We start from the raw sequence: 18,892 nt of genomic DNA on the forward strand, positions 1-18,892 counted from the left end.
AGGGTAGGCAGTCAGATCGGAGCCCAGGGTGGAGGCTTCCAAGAGGGCAGGGGGTGGGGGATTGTTTTCCTAAAGGTAGACCTAAGAGATAACCTGGTGTGTCTTAGGGGATGAATTAGTAATGAGTATGTCAGGAAGGTTTTTGGTTTCTTTTATCAATGAGGTAATTCATATTTCTGGAAAAGCACAAAGGTTGTCCAATAAGGGAAGCAGAATCGCAGCACACTTCAAGGCCAGTCTTTGAATATTTGCACAGTCATGACAATTGAACAGCGAATACTGATGGCACAGCAACGAAACAGTCTACCTGAACGGGGGAGAGGAGGGAAAACGTGTGCGATAAAAGAGGTTAGGCGGAACGGCAGTAAGTCTTCATCTTCCATAGCAGGGAGGTGACAGATAATGTCTTAAAAAGTAGGAAATCTGGATTAGAAGTGTTATTTAAAAATAAGGAGACATATGACAAACGTGCCATCTGAAATGTGCAAAAGAGTGGGTGTCTTTGGAAGTGAGAACTGAGACCAGGGAGGGGCGGGGCAGAGGATTGATACACCATATTTTACATGATGTCTCCTGCAAGCCAGCTATTTGACTTTTTAAATAATACAAGTACAATAGAAATAAAAATTAAGTTGAAAAAAGAAAAAATCCAACTGCATGCCAGCCTACAAAGTGGAGGTGATGGAAGCCAAGTTGGGTTCCTTTCCTGGACTGGAATAAAGGGAAGGGAGGCTGAGAGCGGAAGACGGCCTTGAATTCTGCCTGGATGAGTGGGACAAAGCAGGCTTTTCTAGGCAGCTGAGCAGGAGAAGAGCAGCAGGCCATGCCCAGGGTGTGTGAGGAAGTCTGCAAAGTGAGGCGGGGTCCCGGCGCTGGGAGGGGGTCTGGGAATCCCTGCTAAGGAAGCCAAAGTGAGTGGCGAATAATGTCAAATATGGCTTTGAGGTCCAGGGCAGTTAACATAAAAATAGACTATTGCACACTGTGATCTGACACAGTCCTGGGTGACCTCCCCTCTGCCCCCTAAAAAGGATCTTCCAAAAGCAACGGGAACAGCACAGAACCAGGACTAGGGGAGCGAGCCTCAGGAGGCGCTCAAGCGCAACACCCGTCTGTCTGTGGCTTCTTGTTTTTTCTTATTCTCTGGTAGGCAGGAGACTTCGTTACCAGATAAAATATGTGCAATACTTGGGACATACCTAAACTGTTGTTTATCTGAAACTCAAATGTAACTGGGTGCCCTGTGTCTTTATATGTCAACTCTAGCGACCTCGGGAGGCTAGTCTTGGACAAAAGTTTGGAGCTATCTCAACCTTGCAAATTGGGACTTTGCTGTGGGCTACTCCCACCAGCCCCCTGCCATTTGTGGGGGAGGGGAACCCCAAGGTAGTAAGGTCCAGAGGGTGAATCTAGGCAACCCAAGGCAAGAGACAGCAGGATTTTTCAATGAATTGTCCTTCGTGTCAAAAAACGCCCCACCTCCTTTCTGTAAAGGGAGCTGGTTGAGTTATGTCTTCATGAGCCCCCAGAGGCAAACCTGGCACCATGAAAAGCACTCAAATGATCACTGTGCTTCTCAGAGCCTGTTCTCTTGTGGACAAGTGAGGTCACGTCTACACCTGCGGGGTGAGAGCCGAGGGAGGCTTCCATGTCCTTCTTGTGCGATTGTTACCACAAGCACATATCACTTTTAGAATCAGCAAAAGGCACTAAAGACATTTCCTATATTGGAAATAAAGGAAGGCTGCAGTGGGCCAGAAATCTGTGTGGCCCTTCCAAAGATAAGACTCTGTAATTCTATGTCATTTCTTGCTCTTTATTTGCACGTCATTTCAGAAGCATTCAGTTATGCAGCTTTTTTGTGGGCTTTTTGTTTTTGCTGCCCAGGGACTGAGCCTCGCTGCTCACTCACTGCTCAGGCCCTCTGCTCTGACCGTTTGCTCTGCCCCACTGTGAAGCACAGCCCTGCCCCCCTCTCCCGGGGCATTTGCTTTGATGTGGCCAGGTCCACGACTCTAGGACCGACCACTCCTGGCCTGGGGGCTCCACAGATGACCTGTTCTGAAGCCAAGGAAAGGGCTTAGGTGAGAGCTCACTGCGGTGACTCCTGGGCCCCCAGCAGAGCGGACCTTAACAAATCCTACAAGGGGGAGGTGTGTCCCCACACTCAGGGACAACTGTCTCTTTCCAAGCACTCTAGACCCTCTCCCTAACAAGAGCACCTCATTGGGAGGTTCCCAGGGAGGACGGATAATGCCCCATCCACATGCAGCATAAGGTGGAATCCCAGGAGAGAGAGGGCCCACCCCTGGGTCACCCAAGTCTACTAGGAGCCCTCGTACTACCTCCAACCAGCCTTGGGACCTTGGGCAAGTCACTTAACTGAGGCCAGGCTGTCCTGAGGATTAAATGAGATAATGTCCTCTGGAGAATGGACAGAAACGAGCTTTATGGAAATTTTCTTTCTTCCTTTCTTTATTTTTAGAGAAGGAGAGAAACACCAAGGCCTGAGAGATACATCAGTCGGTTGCCTCTCTGAGGCACCCAGCTGAGGTCGTGTGCCCTGACTGGGAATCGAACCAGCAACCTTTCAGTAGGCAGGCCAGAACTCAACTCACTGGGCCACATCACCCAGGGCGAAAGGAGGAGCTTTCATCTGCTATGCTCACAGACCCCTTGAAGTGCTGTGGAAGTCTCCCCACCCTCAAAGGATACCCTCCCTGCTTGGTGTCAGGCAAGGAGTATTACCAACTGCTGGAGCAGTGACTTGGCCTCCCAGCTCAGGCAAAGCTGCCTGGCCCACGACCTTGGAAGAACCTGGGAGAAAGCTTCACCAGGCGACAGTACTTTTCCACTGCATTGCTCAGGCCACCTCAGCTGGCTTTCTGCTGTGCAGACAAGAGGCAAAATGAGCCAGGCTGGCCCCATCAGGAACCCACCCAAAATCACTCTTAGAAATGGGGTAAGGACATATCGTGCTGAGTGGCAAGGTGGAATCCTAGAAAGAGAGGAGAGGGGTCCCTACTGTGGCGAGGGGAGATTGGAGACCACCGGTGAGGCCAGAGAAATTTGCATTGGCAAAGCCCTCCGTAGATTTCAGGAGATTCCTATCTTCGCCGCCCCTTCCACCCCCACAACTCCAATAATAATGATTAAACCCGTTCTACCGCGCCTGTGCTAGGTCTTGGGCAAGGAGCAGCGCTAGCCTGCGAGGGGGAGGAGGGAGAGGACGACAAGGGGAGGGGACAAGAGAGCTAGCGGTCCCGCCCGGTGATGCAGGCAGCTCTGGGAGGTGGAGCCGCGACGCCTGAAGGAGTCCCCACCGCAGTCGCGCTCTCTGACTACCCCACGGAGCAGCCACCCGCCAGCCCCGGCTCCGGAGACCTCCCTGACGCCTCGATTTGGGCGGCGGGGGCCGCGGGATCCCCTCTCTTCAGGCCTGGGGGCGCCTCCACCACGCCCAGCCCCTGCCCCTCCTTGCTTCCCGGACGGCTGAGCGACTCCCTGGGGAAGCTGTTCCTGGACTCTCGGCCGCCGCCCGAACATCTCGGCTGCCAACCCGGCTGGGCGCAGGGCATCAGTGAAGCTAGCCGGCACTGGCATCTCCGCGCACTGACTGTCTCCGGCGCCGCCCAGCTTCTCGCGACCCCGGAGCCGTGGACTTCTTGCCCTCCCCTCCCCCGGCCGCTGGCCAGGACGCCCGTGAGCTCCCGGTGCCCCCAGCCTCTTTGGCCGCTGCCGCTATGCTGCCTTGGAGACGTGACAAATTCGTGCTGGTGGAAGATGAGGCCAAGTGCAAGGCGAAGAGCCTGAGTCCGGGGCTCACCTACACGTCGCTGCTCTCCAGCTTCCTGCGCTCCTGCCCGGATCTGCTGCCCGACTGGCCCCTGGAGCGCCTTGGCCGAGTGTTCCGCAGCCGGCGCCAGAAAGTGGAGCTCAACAAGGAGGACCCGACATACACCGTGTGGTACCTGGGCAACGCCGTCACCCTGCACGCCAAGGGCGACGGTTGCACCGACGACGCCGTGGGCAAGATCTGGGCGCGCTGTGGGCCGGGCGGGGGCACCAAGATGAAGCTGACGCTGGGGCCGCACGGCATCCGCATGCAGCCGTGCGAGCGCGGCGCAGCCGGGGGATCGGGGGGCCGCAGGCCGACGCACGCCTACCTGCTGCCGCGCATCACCTACTGCACGGCGGACGGGCGCCACCCACGCGTCTTCGCCTGGGTCTATCGCCACCAGGCCCGCCACAAGGCCGTGGTGCTGCGCTGCCACGCCGTGCTGCTGGCGCGAGCGCACAAGGCGCGCGCCCTAGCCCGCCTGCTCCGCCAGACCGCGCTGGCGGCCTTCAGCGACTTCAAACGCCTGCAGCGCCAGAGCGACGCGCGCCACGTGCGCCAGCAGCTCCTCCGCGCCGGGGGCGCCGCTGCCTCGGTGCCCCGCGCCCCGCTACGCCGGCTGCTCAACGCCAAGTGCGCCTACCGACCACCGCCAGCCGAGCGCGGCCGTGGGGTCCCGCGCCTCAGCAGCATCCAGGAGGAGGACGAGGAGGAGGATCTGGACACGGAGGAGCGCCAGGAAGGAGCCCCCCAGTCCGAGCGGCCCGAGGTGCTCAGCCTGACCCGGGAGCTGAGGACGTGCAGCCTGCGGGGCGCTCCAGCGCCTCCTCTGCCCGCACAGCCCCGCCGCTGGAAGGCCGGCCCGAGGGAGCGGGCAGGCCAGGCGCGCTGAGAGCGGACGCCCAGGACTCGCGGCCCCAGATCCGGCCGGCCTGACTTACAGCCTCCAACCCCGGCCCTGCCCGCTTGGCTCCTCCCCGGTCCCCCGGCCCCTGCCTCCCTTGTGGTCTCTGTCGTTGTCTGCTCTGCGCCTCATCCTGGCTCAGGGTGATGCCTGATATGCCCTTGATTATTGGGGGACAAATTGGGGGGAGGAGTATACAGTGTTCGCCTCTCCCACCCAAATCCGGAGTTTCTGGGCGCCCTCCGTTGTGGAACCGCCTCCTACGCTTTACACCAAGTCTCTTTGATAGACCCAAAACATCCTCTCAGAAGAAGGGGGGAGGTTTCCAGAAACCCAACAGGGTGGCCTTGGACCTTGGCCAGGTGGAACAGTGGCCCTGCGCTTGGCCAGTCTAGCCTTTCTCCCTGGGATGAGACCGACCCTGGCGTGGCCTTCTTGTAGGGGGAGAACAGTGGCCCTCGAGAACTGAGGCCAGGCTCAGGGGGGAAACGGAGTCTGCTGCCACACAGTAAGGAAGAATTCTCAGGCCCTATGCCTGGCCCCTCTAGCCCTTGGAGGACTTCTGGGACTCTATTGTTCGGCCTCTGGAGACGATTAGGATGGTCCTACCAACCCAAACAGCAGGTTAGGCCAGGTAACAGTTCTTTGCATCAAGCCTGTGCCCTGGCACCTGGCAACCCCACAGGACTCCTCATCCACCCCCTCTCTCTGCAGGCAGGTGTGTGTGTTTTCCCTCTCGGTGCCCCACAGCCAGGACCGGGACAGGGCCTCCAGAGGAGGTAAGGAAGAGCCTTTGGCAGGTGCTTGGGGACACTGGCTACCCAGAAAGTGGACACAGGAGGGATGGCCCCACGTCAAGGTTTGTCAGAGCAGGAGGGTCCCAACAGCAGCTGGATTCTCAAAGCAGGATGAGGAAGGAGGGCACATTATCCCAACAGAGGGAGCGGGCCCCTGCCCAGGTGTCTATCAACAAGGCCACAAAAAGCCCAAAGATCTATGTGTCACCAACTGATCATTGTAAATAAAGTGGACCTGCTTTTTCAGCCTTGTCATCATTCCTGTGTTGTGTTTGATGCCAGGCCTACTGGGGGTGAAGAGATTATCATCAGGACCCTAAAGGGAAGGAGGAGACCCCAGGGAGAGGCCCCTTTAGCAGCTGGCATTGGATCCCAGGGTTGGGGAGGTAGGGGGGCTGCCACCAGGAAGCTGTTCCCTTGATGTCAGGAAACGGGACAGTAGCAGGCGCCTTGTCTGCAGATCACATGTGTCAAGCCCTGGAGGGGTGCGACTGTCTGTCTCAGTCTCCCAGGATGTCTCTCCTCCTGGCCACTCAGATGCAAGTGTCTCTGGGACATTTGGCAGAAGAGAGCGCTGGGCAGGGGGCTTCTCATCGGCTCTGCATCTTTGAGAAGATTCCTGCGTGTAGCAAATCCTGTGTTATATGGTGTGTCTCCTCGGGCCTGACAGGAAACAGAGTGTATAACACGTATTCTTTTTCAGAGGAGCTGGAGAAATCTGTCCAGACCTTTGGGACAGTGTGCATCTTGAGCTTGGATATCTTCTTTATTCTGGTGCTGAGCTGGGCACTGATCCCAGAGTTATCTGGAGCCCAGACGAGTGGCCTCTGCAATCACCAGTGATGACGATTGTCCTGTCTCCGGGAGGTGCTGGAACAGAGGGTGCCACTGCGCCTTCACCTGCTGGAACCCAGGCAGGGTCAGGGGACTTGGAAGGGAAAAGCTGGGCTTGACTCCACATGCCCAGGGTGGGGAGGGGAGGCAAGGACCCACCGCACAGGATGCCCTGCACGGTCCTGGCTCCCCTTTACTTGCTGACAGGGGTTCTGTCGGTGCTTCTCCACATTTGCAGGAGAAAAGGAAGTGGTGAGATGTCAGACCCAAGAGGGGAGGATGGGCTGTGGGCAAGCCAGCCATGGTGTCTGAAACAACCTCGCCCAGAAACAAGGTCACAAGCATGCTCTCGTTAATCAGGCTTGTGCCGCAGATACTTAGGAGGTGCCTGCCTTGGGACAGGCACTGAGGTAGGCACGGGGCCAGGGGTCCCTTCCTTGTGGCTCCTACAGTCTCAAGTGACATGCATATGATTAAAGGAGCAGTTCCGTCAGATCATTCCCAGCCGTGCTCCCAGCCCCAGCTCCTGCTCTCCACTTTTCTCTGGCGGCCTCCCCAAACACACACACAGCTACACACACACACAGCCACTTCCCTCCTTCTCTCACTCACCCAATGCTCCATAGTCCCCAAGTTAGAAGGCTCGGGTGAGAGGATTGTCCGCCTCCTGCCACCTGTGTGACATTGAGCAACTCACTCAGTCTCTCTGAGCCTCACCTTTATCAATGGTAAAATGGGGAGAATGTCCGCCTTGCAGACTGATTGTAAAAATTAGACCAAATTAGCCTTTGAAAATGCTTTGGTAAATAATAAAATGCCCAGCACACGTGGAGAACAACCCTTTTACCCAGAGAGCCCTTCTCTGTAGATTAGAATTTTATGGTGCCTTCTCCGGACTCCCCGCTCCCTGGTAGCAGGGGACCTGGTCCAGCTTCCCTCCCCCAGTGGATTGAGAGTGAGATAAGCCACCGGTGAGCCAGCACAGTGCCAACCGCCACCAGGCCACAGAGCGGGGTGTTTGGGGCTGCTTCATCCACCAGGCCCTGGGCACCATTGCTACCAAGAGAGGGGGGACCGAAGCCGGGAAACCATGCCCACCACGATCTCCACCCTTAGTCTGGTTTTCTTCCCTGATCTTAGACCAAAATCAAGAGCCCTGAACCATTGGTCAGGAAGTCTGGTCCTCTTTTGTCTCTTCTCCTGGCTTCGGATTCCCCACCTGTAAAAGGAAAACTGGGGGGAGGTGGACCAGTGGTTTTCAAACTGTGTTCCTATGCATCCGAGATTCCCCAGGTGCCCTTGGAGCTGCTGTGGGAGCGATGGGCGGTGGAATGAGGGCCCCTCAGCCTGCTTTCAGTGCAGCAGCTTCTCCGTTTACTCTTTGGGGTTCCTGTAATTCTCTTTAAATAATGGGATCCTACAGATATGTCTTTTCTTTTAAATTTTTTTAAAGCTTCATTTGTGTGTGTGTGTGTGTGTGTGTGTGTGGTTTTATTTATTTAGTTTTAGAGGAGAAGGGAGGGAGAAAGAGAGGGAGAGAAACATCAATCCGTGATTGCTTCTTGTGTGCCTGCTAACATGGGAACCTGGCGTGCAACCCAGGCATGTGCCCTGACTGGGAACCAAACCGGCAACCCTTTGATTCGCAGGCCGGCACTCCATCCACTGAGCCACACCAGCCAGGACTAATTTTTTATTTTACTTTTTAGAGAGACGGGAGAGGAGGGAGAAAGGAAGAGAAATGTCAATACACTAGAGAAACATCAACCGGTTGACTTCTGTAGGCACCCCAACCAGCGACCGAACCCGCCACCCAGGCATGTGCCCTGACCAGAAATCTAACTTTTGGTTTGCGGGACAGTGCTCGATCAACTGAGCCCCACCGGCCAGGCCAGATATTCCTTTTTAAGTTTTAATCACTGGGTGGCGCGCTCTCTAAACCTCCCCTCCAGCCCTGATGCCATTTGTGTTTAGGTTCATCGGGCTGACGGCCTGAGATAGAATGTTGGAGGGTGTAACCATGGCAATGGAGGGCTTACCAAGAACAGTGGGCAGTGCAGGACAATGCGGGAAGTGTGTCCCTGACTAGGCCAGGCACTTGGGGTCAAGACTCTTCCCCGGACCTCTGGGGCCAATTTTCAGGTTTCTTGATCCGACTCCAGAAGGGCTAGGCTGTGGCTGGTGCAACCTGAGCTGCAGCGCACAGCTCACAGATAAAACCGGCTGGCCCGCCCCCCAGCGCCATCCTGGCTCCCACTGCTTCCCTTCACACGGGGACCTGCTCCCAGTTCCCCAGACAGTGCTGTGTGCTCCGCTGCTGGGCTTGTGCTATTCGATGACCTGCAATGTCCTTCGCTTTGGCTATGCATTGTCAAACCCAACCCTCTCTTCAAGGCCCAGCTCAAATTCCGCCTCTGAATCTTTCCTTAATGCATCCCCCTTCTCACTCCTGCCAAATTGGGGGATGACCCCTCCTCCCAGACTCACACAAGATGTGGCCTGTGCTTCCCCCGTGGTCCTCATGTTTCACCTGGGATGACCGTTTTTATGTAAGTGTTTCGCCTCTCATACTGATCCGTCTTCATTTTCCTACCCCCTCCAGTACCTTGACCAAGGCAGGGCAGAGAGTCGGTGCTCAATAATTTGTTGAATGAATATGTGAATGAATGAGCCAGATGGAAGGGCCGTGATGAAACAGGAAAGTAAGTGGGTGGAGGAGCATTCCCTCTGCCAAGCTTCTGCCTGGAGATGCTGAAGAGCTATCCTCAGACGCCCTGTTCAGAGGGAGGGCTATTCTTAGGGAGAAAAACCTATGACCTAAGAGACGAGGCCGGGGAGGAAACTGAGGCCTCTGTCCGCAGGGTCGGTTTGGGCATTCCAAAGCCCCAGGACAGGGCCTTCCCACTCTCTGAACTTGTCCAGCCCCCAGCACAGGGCTGATACTCAAAGTACAGAGCAGCTCCTGGCAGTGACCACCCTCCAGATGCACAGCCAGGCAGCAGCAGGGCCGCCCGACAGCTGCAGCCTCTAACCCTCAGGCGGTCTGACCTGGCTGGGCTTGGGCCTCAGACAGACCTGAATGCCGGTCCCAGCGCTGCCACTTGATGGCTGTGTAACTTTGAACAGGCTTCTGAAGGCCTTGATTTTCCAACTGTAAAAACAGGGAGAGATGAGTCTAGACCTTACACAGTTATTTGGGAGAATAAAGTAAGGCAATGCATTTGGATAACTGATTTAGCCCAGTGCTTGATGCACCCTGTAGGGGACAGCTGCTACTGTTGTGTTTGTCATTATCATTTTACCGAGAGCTCCCCTAACTGACAGCTCTGGGATGGCAAGATCGGGTGCCTGGTCTCTGAGACGCTAAATATGTTGCTTGTTCCTGCCCCAGGGTGGCCATGTGCCTGAAGTGCCATTCATGCTCTAAATCACGGTCATAGATGCAACTACGGGTTGTCTTATTTTTGTCTCTAGTTGGTCAACTGACCTAAGCCTGATCACCTTAACACTACATTAGACCCAATATCTTATGCTTTTTGTACATCCTTTGCATTTTAGCACCCAGCACAATGCCTGGCACATAGTAAAGCACCCAGAGGTGAATGAATGAATGAATGAATGAATGGCTGCAATGTTGGCATATCGCCTCCCCAGCCCAGGTCTTCAGAAACCTGGGATGCCATTCCTTTGTGAATGATGGATCTGCTTCCCCCTCGCCCCTAGCCCTGCCTGCCTTTAGCTATAAGCTATGGAGACAAGGAAGATGCTGCTGGCTTAGGGACCAGCTGGTCCCCAGTGAAGGACAGCTGAAAAGGATTGAGGGGGCTGACATACAAATCTGGCGAGTCTCAGAGCCAGAACTGTCCTCTCTCTCCTTCTGTGCCACTTCCGGCCTGTCCATAAAGCACATATAGGTTTGTTGACTGAGCAAGAATAACTGAGTTTCATCACCACTCAACTAAAGAGTGGGAGGGACATTGGGTGGGTGCGGGATTTAAGGGGAAGCTGGAGCTCAAGCCATCAAAGAGGAGACCTCAGCTGGGAAGACTGGGTCGGCACTGCTCGTGCTGGAACCCTTGACAAGAAAGCTAAAGGGGCTGAGCTGGTCTGGGATGCTCAGGTAGACCTTGTTTTTGCCTGTCCAGCACCCATTCCTCCTCCCCCCACTTCAAGGTAGAGATTGCTTCCTCTTCCTCCTAAGCACACAACTCAACTCTCCCAATCCCCCCCCCCGCACCCCGGCACTGAGGTGTGGTTGTGTGACTGGCATTCCCAGGCTGGAGCACACAAAGCATAGCCTTCGTTTTATTCTCCTGCCTACCTTCTAAACATCCTTGGAAGCTTCGCATTGAAGAGGGCAACGCCTCCACCCGTCTGGGTCCCTGAATGGCCACAGGAAGTAGAACCCCACCCCTGCCACGAAAGGGAGCAAGAAATAAAATGTTATTGTGTTAACCACTGACAGGGCTGTTTGCAGCAGCCCATGGCTTACGCTGGCCAACACACTCTCCTTGTGACCCACTGCCCTGGTGCTCCTGGTGAAACCACTGTTCCCCACTCTTGGTTCCTGAGATTCTAGCAGAGATGACGTGACATACATGGACTGCAAGGGAGGACATGTGATCCAGGCCTGACCAACCCCATCTCCTCAGCCCCAGAGCTTGGTTCCAGGATGAGCACACAAGGTGATGTGAGCCAGTGGAACCTAATTCTGGGACTTTGCTGAAATTCTTGGGAAGAGAGACACTTACTTTCTGCTGAAGTTGCTGAGAGGTGGGGAGTACGTCTGCCGTCACTGGCAGCCATCTTGCCGCCATGAGGAAAGGGGGTCTCAGAGGCCAGCACAGTGAAAAGCAGAGCAGGATGTAGAGAGAGCAAGACAAAGTCCTATGACGTTGCTTGAGCCCTTGGATGCCATCAGGTCTGCCCAAATCTGCCCCTGAAGTTTTCAGGTCATTGAACAATAAATTGTAGCTTTTACTTAAGTCAGTGTGAGTTGGGCTTCTGTCCACTGAAACTGAGGAAGCCCTGGCCCTGCTGTCGCTGCAGCCCCCAGCTCTGGAAAACGTGGGGGAGTCCTTGAAAAGCTTCAGGGTCTGTTACAGGGCCCGACTGTGGGACATCCAGCCTGCTCATGGGATCCAAAAGTCTCCAGGTCCTCTCCCTCCCTGGGCTACCCGGCCTTCTACCCTAGCTGCCTCTCGCACACCTCCCTCCCAGTCTCCTGTCAGTGGAGTGGCTCCCTGCCCTGTTCACAGCACCTGTCCCTGTGCGCCTTCGATCAGCATGTGGCTCTGTGCCCAACTCCACACGCTTCTTCAGTCTAACCGAAGCCTCTGGCCTTCGTTCAAGAGCTAGAGCCCAAGGCCGATCAGTGTGGCCCAGCCTCTGGGTGCTCACCCCAGACCACGAGTCCACCTCGGTCACTCAGCTGCAGTTGAGAGTGGGCCCACTAGATGAACTATGGTCTCCTAAGCCCATTTCTTGGGAGACCTTCAGTGGGGAGGGGGCGCTTCTGACAATGGATCATGGGCTGAGTCGGCTTATCTTGGAGGCAAAGGCCTGGAACCACCTTTTCTTTATTCTGGGATGCTGGCGCGTCACTCACCTCCTCCAAATCTCCATTTTCTCTGCTAGATGGATGTAATATGCCCAGCATTCCCCCCTCAGGGGGCTATTCTAACGGGCTGTTCAAATGGAATGATATTCGAGAGGGCTTTGAGAAGCCTCAAAAACGATGCAAAAGCCAGGGTCCAACTGCTTCCTTATTGACACTAAGACAAGAAAGCTGGAGGGAGGTGGCTCAACACCATCCAGGTCCCGGGGCTCCTGTGTGGAGAAAGGAGCCCACTGCCCAGGAAATGAGCACAGACAGCACTAGCGAGGCTCTAAATAGACCTCTGCGGGGATTTCCTGGAGGAGAGAATGACAGGACCAGGAAACAGCTTGTGCTGCTCAAACAATGAGCCCCCCACACACACACCGCCCCCAGGGTGGGCCTGAGGGATGAGCGGTGCATCTCGTCTGCAGTCAGAGACAGGGCCCGGATACCCCAGGACCTTGCAGCCGCAGCAGCCCTGAAGCTACAGCAGGCCTGGGAAGAGCAGGCTGGAGCAGGCCTGGGAAGAGCAGGCTGGAGCAGCTGCTCCTTGCACTGGGATTGTGCGTGCGGTGTCGTAGGCACAGGCCCCCGACAGCTCCAGTGCATCTCCAGCCACCGAAGCTGGCCTCAGAGGTGACCGTTTGGCAGCCTTTGGAAACAGGAAGGACTGTCCAATAAGATCAAAGTGGGCACTCACTCACTCAGTCTCCAAAGGGCCGAAGACTCGGGGGCCTGAATCGCGCCCACCACTCTGCCTAATTCCACTGACTTGCAGGCCAGGGTGGCAGTGTGACCCCAGGGAAGGCTCCTGCTGTCCTTAGGGGAAGCACAGCCGGGGCTGACTTGCCGCGGCGTCGAGCAGTCCCCACGGAGCTGGGCCCGTTGTCCGTGGAAGGAGGTGTCTGCAAGGACGGGTGGCCTAGCAGTCTGGCTTCTTAGAGATGTATTAAATTCTTCTTCCAGGGTCATAAAAGCAACACATTTTTATTTGCAACCAGTGAAACAACAAAGATATAAGAAAAAATTAATACTCTTCCCTAGTACCCCTCTGTTCTCCCGTCACCTCAGCACGCACACACTTCTGGGTAACTAGTGTTACAGACTGGGGTTCGGTCTCTCCCTCCTGTTGCCTTACTTGTGAAATAAACCAACCCGCATACACACATACAGAGATTTTGTCGTTTGGTTTCACAAAAATGGAGTCATTCTCAATTAGCAATAATCGCGCCTCGGATAAACCTTATTGGCTACGATACTGCCACTGCGCAAAGCTAAAGTGGAATCATTCTCAAACCCACTCTGCACCTGGCTTTATTCTCACTTACATCGCATGCTTCCCTCCCGCTCAGTAGACGTAAACCTAACTCATTCTTCTTTTAACAGCTGCATGATGTATATGACCATCCTCTGTTAATGTATGTTTGGGTTGTCTTGTAATTTTTATAAAGATTTGTTTAATTTACTTTTGAGAGAGAGGGGAAGGGAGGGTGAAAGAGAGGGAGAGCAATTTGATGTTGGAGAGAAACATCTGTCAGTTGCCTCTCGCACGCCCCCAGCTGGGGACCTGGCCCACAACCCGGGCATGTGCCCCGACTGGAAATTGAAGTGGTGACCTTTCAATTCGCCAGTCGGCGCTCTATCCACTGAGTCACACCAGCCAGGTCTGTCTTGTGTCTTTAAAAGCATCTGATAGATGCTTGCTTTACACAGATCTCCAGGCCACACCGCCTGGAAGAAAAAGCAGAGGTATGCTGAGCTTATCCACATGTGGGCTGAAAACAACAGGCTCGAGAGGAGCTGCATGAATTCCTGGTGCTGGGATGTCTCAGCAGGAAACCCGCTGAGACTTGTGGTCCAGTCCCCTGGTTTACAGATAAGAAGGGGGATTTGTCCAAGGTCATACAGCTTGTTACTGGAAAACCTAGGGCCATAGTTTAGGTCTTCTCATACCCAGGACAATGTCCTCTCCTTTCTACAAAAGCTGTTAAATAGCAATAGATTCAAGAAATGTTTATTTAAACTCAGAGATGCCCAAAATTTGGGGATGAAACAAGGAGATGAGATGTATTCAAATCCCAGAGAGAATTAAAGGCAAAGGGAAGGAGGCTCATTTTACATCCTGCCTCCTGCCCTGGGGCTCCCCAAACACTCCAATCTCATGTCTGCCTCAGGGCCTTTGCACCTGCCATTTCCTACACAAGAATCTCGCTCCTGTCAGATTTTTGCATGGCTGCCTCCTTCTCACACACAGATCTCAGCTCAGATGTCATCTCTTCAGAGAGTCCCCCCTTGTTTCCTCACCCGCCCCCCCAATTCAAACTAATGTCATCTGTCCCACTGCTCTGTCTGTTCCCTTCACAGTGCTTGTCATTATCTGAAGAGACTCTGATCGTGTGATTGTTTACTTCTTCAATAGCAATCTCCCCCATTAGACTAGAAGCTCCCTTCCAAAGGGTCGAGACAAACCCTTTGCCTGCTGAGGGCAGTGCCGGGCATGTAGTAGGTGCTTAGTAAAGATTTTATTTCATGGAGCCCTGGCTGGTGAGGCTCAGTGGATTGAGCTCAGCCTGTAGACCGAAAGGTCACCAGTTTGGTTCCTGGTCAGGGCCCCATACCTGGGTTGCAGGCTGGGTCCTTAGTTGGGGGCATATGAGAGGCAACTGATTGATGATTCTCTCCCTCTCTATCTCCCTCCCTTCTCATCTCTCTAAAAATAAGTAAATAAATAAATAAGATTTTCCTTGATGTAGCCCAGGTCCCCTGACCACCGGTCCACTGATTGCAGCATCCACACCAGTCGGTACCTCTGCTACATCGGGGCCGCAGAGGCTGGTGGCCCTGGATCCCGAAGAGAGGCCGGCTGCCAGCTTCCCAGAGGTCGGGGAGAGGGTTGGGGTCCTGTAAGAATTGAAACGACTCAGGTGTGACAAGTTAGGATGTTCTTTTTTCACCCTCAAAGGCAGGACCAGAGCCCTTCTCTGGACGCTCTCCCAGACCCCTCAGGCCACCGCCACCTCTCCCTGCCGCCTCCACCTTCCCTCCGCTTGACCCCCACTGCATGTTTCCAGCTGGAGCTCAGAGTGTCCCTCCTCCTGGACCCTCCGCCCTGCCCCAAGTCACCTCTTCTCAGCAACTTGTGCCCTGGCTGCCCACTCTCCTACCCACGGGCACTCCTGGTGCCTGGGATGTGGAGCCCTGGCCGGAAGTCCTGGGTCGTCGGAACACTGCGCAACCTTGGCCAAGGCTCTACCCCTTTGGGCTTTGTCTTCTCCTCTCAGCAACGAGGTATGAGAAGGCTACGGAAGGCGGACGGTCCTACAGTGGGCACATTCGGAAGTCGTTACCTGACAATTGTGTGTGCCCCTCAAAATTGGGAACAAAGAGCGAGGCTCCCTTCTGTGTTTTTACGTGAAAAACAACCAAGTCCTGTGTGGGAAAATGGACTGGGGCAGGCTGCCCTGGGCATGAGGCCAGCACAGGGCACAGGTGACAAGGCCACGATGGCCTCTTGTCCAGGGGAAATCACCTTCTTGGCTGCAGTGGAGTCAGGGCCTCATCCAGCTGAGTCAAGAATTAGGAGCAAAGAAAACGGTTGCTCTTTTAAACCACTCAGTTTAAGGTGGCCTGTAACGCAGCAATAAGTAACAGATGCGATGACCTCAAGGGGTGTTTCTGAGGACTGAATGAGAAAATGCACAGTAAGCATTTAGCATCTTGTTTGGCTCAAAATAACAGCGCAAGAGAATCTGGTCATTATATTATTATCATATAATTTGTAGCCAAGTTTCTTTGTTGTGGGAGCCCTTCCTTTTGGTTTCTGTAGCTACTCAAGTGTGAAGTGAATTGATATGAAAGAATTCTGTGAGGTCGCCTTAAATCTGCCTGCAGTGGCTGCATGCAGCCCCGGGGAGGGGGAGGGCCGCCTTGGGGCGACTTTCTGCAGACTACCTTAAAATGGGGAGGAAAGGAATGTCAGAGAGCTCAGGTGACCCCAATGGGGAGTTATTTAATGTCAGGCATCCAAGAGGGCAACTCTGTTAGGGGTCTCGGTCAGGTCTCTTCTGGAGCCCCTGAGTTTTCCCTGAACTATACCTTGAGGGCTCCAACCCACCCTTCCACGTGTGTTTTATTGATCCTCTGCTGTGTGCTGGGCACTCATCTAGGAGCCCAAGATACAAGGTAGACATCCACCTGCCACTCTAGACAGACAGACAGGAAAATGGTAACTAATGTCATCAGATAGTGATAAGGGCTCTGAGGGGAGTGAGCAGGGTGAGGGGAGAGAGTGCTGTGCAGATGCAGGCAGGAAAGGCTCTCAAAGGAGGTGCCACTTGAGGGCCCCAGGGAAGAGAGGCCCAGGAGCAGAACAGCCTGTGCGAAGATCCACTGGTGAGAACAAGCTTGGCAGGTTTGATGGGGAGGGCGGGTGACAGGACACTGGCAGGGCAGGAGGCCAGCGAGGTGGGCAGGGCCATCTAAGTCCTGGTGGAGACTTTGGCTTCCATCTTAAGTGATGGAAACTTCTGGAATGCTGGTGTTTTCGGAAGCTCACTCAGGCCACCCTTGAAAGGATAGAATTGGAAGAGGAGAAGAAGGAGAACTAGTTAGAGGTCCAGCTAGGGACTGGTGGTTTCTTGGCAAAGAGTTTTAGTGGTGAAGGTGGGGAGAAGTGGCTGAATTCAAGAAGTTTTAAGTATTTTAACGGTATCGCAGAGCATGGTGACAGAGCGAATGGGCGGATGCAGGAAAGCCAGGCCTCGTGAGCGCGTAGATGCAGAGAACAGACTGGGGAGTGCCAGGTATGGGGGCAAGGGTGGAGCAGGGCAAAATGGGCAAAGGGAATCAAAAGGTACACACTCCAACTCTAAAATAAGTTCTGGGCCCTGGCTGGTCACACTCAGCGGATTGAGTGTCAGCCTGTGAATCAAGGGTTCTCCAGTTGAATTTCCTTTGGGGTTCCTGCCTGGGTTGTGGGTCGGGTCCCCAGTGTGGGCCCTTGAGAGGCAACCACACACTAATGTTTCTCTCCCTCTCTTTCTACTTCCCTTCCCCTCTCTCTCAAAGTGAATAAATAAAATCTTTTTTAAAAAAGCCCTAGGGGCATAATGTGCAGCATGGTGGCTGTGGTTAATACTATATTGCATTTTTGAAAGTTCCTAAGAGAAAGATCTTAAAAGTTCTCACCACACAAAAGAAAAAAGTGTAATTATGTGTGGTGAGGGATGTCAACTAGATTTATTGTGGTGATCATTTCGCAATATATACAAAATCAAATCATTATGTCATATATCTGAAACTAAGAGAACACTCTATGTTGAGTACATCTCAGTTTTATAAAGAGTGGGGAAAGACAACAAAATAAAGTACAACAAATTAGTCAGGGTTCCATTGCAGACAAAATATCCCACCTGGCAGATTTAAAAGGTAAATCGGTAGGTTTCCGACTCTTTAGGAGGGATGAGAAGCAGGTTCTATTCCAGTAATAACCCCCCAAAGTCCAGGAATAGCCCCTCAATGTCATTGCGAAACTTGCCTAAAGAGAAACTTCTGCCACAGTTTCCACCCCTGCTGACTCAGGAGCCTCCCTGTCCAACTTGCAGTCAGGAAAGGTGCCAAAGTAGGAAGCGGCTGACATTCCTCCTCAGCACCAACAAACTCAGAAAGGATCTGGCACTAGGGCTTCCACCACAGCTGCCTGAGAGAACCGAAACACCTCCACCAGAGTGCTTCCAGAAGAACCATAAAACCACCTCCTCCCCGCGCTCCGTTCTACCTGCCATTGCTGGTTCAGTTGCACATTCCTGGCAGAAGCCAGGTGGCATGGAAATCCTAGCTGCAAGAGAGTCTAGCCATCTAACTTCTAAAGTAGAAGCAGTTATGATGGAAGGGGGTTTGGAGGGGTGCTGAATAGGCTTGGCCTTCAGTATTTGCCACAGTTCACTCCTTAGTTCCTCAACATACATGCCCATCCTACGTTCCATCTTAAACTTCCAAAAGCAACCACAACATGTTATTGCCCATCCTAATGCAAATGTATCTCAATCAAATAAGAATGTTCTCATCCTTTTCTTGAAAACAAAAAACCCAAAGCCCCACAGTTAACTTCATTCAGCTCTTACCCCTGGGAGTCTGGCTGATGGTCACTTCTGTAATCACAATCCCATCTTGATATTCTGTAATCCAGGTACTAAAATTGTAAAGATTACCAGAAACACACTACCCTATACAAGTGGTAGAGGAAGAAAGAGGAAGAGCCAACACCATCAATATATGTATGCATGATGTAGCAAGATGAGCACTAGAATTCTCATTTCTGCCACAGGACATGAGGCATTTATAAGAGCTTTCTTCTACTAGCCATTCCATTTTCCCTTTTCCTTTAGCAAGAACCTCACATGGCCAGAGGCTTCAACCCAGTGGGATCACCTGAGCTTCCTTCAGAGGAAGCTGAACCCATGGTTGTCCTGCTCATACTGGGTTGCCATGAAATTAGAAAGTAGCCCAGAGGATTTCATGGGATCCAGAGACACGCTCCTCCCCATTCCCATTGTGCAAGTGTACTTTCCCCTCAATAACCAGAATCGCTCACTCCAGCCAGCTCAGAACCACCCCCAGCTCCTTTTTTCCTGTTAGTCCAGGGCATGGGGAGCCTGCAATGGCCAAATGTCTATCTCAGTTTCCTTATCAGTGGGACCTCTGTGTGAGCCCTGGTAGAAACAGTCTTCCTTTACATACTAAGACCTCTAAATTAGCAGAACCCAAAGTCTTGGGTAGAAGAGCAAAAATTCTGTAAGCTCTACAGCCCAAGATTCCCTGATCCATTGATTCTGGAGAAGAGAAACATCACTTTGCATTGGTTTCTGATTCAGAGCATAAGCCAAGTTTAAGGCCAACACTTCAGATTCACACAAGGTTGG

At 53.5% G+C, this 18,892-nt stretch overlaps 1 protein-coding gene and 1 non-coding gene across 2 annotated transcripts; one reads left to right on the forward strand and one right to left on the reverse strand.

Annotated features, from left to right (window-relative positions):
* The first annotated feature begins 3,743 nt into the window (after window positions 1-3,743).
* FAM43B (family with sequence similarity 43 member B) lies at window positions 3,744-4,730 on the forward strand. Its single transcript, XM_054571442.1, has one exon. The coding sequence runs from the start codon at window positions 3,744-3,746 to the stop codon at window positions 4,728-4,730; it is 987 nt and encodes a 328-aa protein (XP_054427417.1).
* Window positions 4,731-13,111: 8,381 nt separating this feature from the next.
* LOC129069512 (U4 spliceosomal RNA) lies at window positions 13,112-13,248 on the reverse strand. The gene has a single exon (XR_008529009.1). It is a non-coding gene; the product is annotated as a U4 spliceosomal RNA (small nuclear RNA).
* Window positions 13,249-18,892: the final 5,644 nt, after the last annotated feature.

The sequence above is a fragment of the Pteronotus mesoamericanus genome, unplaced genomic scaffold, assembly GCF_021234165.1.
Source record: "Pteronotus mesoamericanus isolate MK-2021 breed Mesoamerican mustached bat unplaced genomic scaffold, CSHL_Meso_final contig_221, whole genome shotgun sequence".
In the NCBI taxonomy this organism is placed as follows: Eukaryota; Metazoa; Chordata; class Mammalia; order Chiroptera; family Mormoopidae; genus Pteronotus; species Pteronotus mesoamericanus.

Excerpts from the sequence above, each read along its gene's own strand:
- FAM43B (XM_054571442.1), top strand. The coding sequence starts at position 3,744 with ATGCTGCCTTGGAGACGTGACAAATTCGTGCTGGTGGAAGATGAGGCC.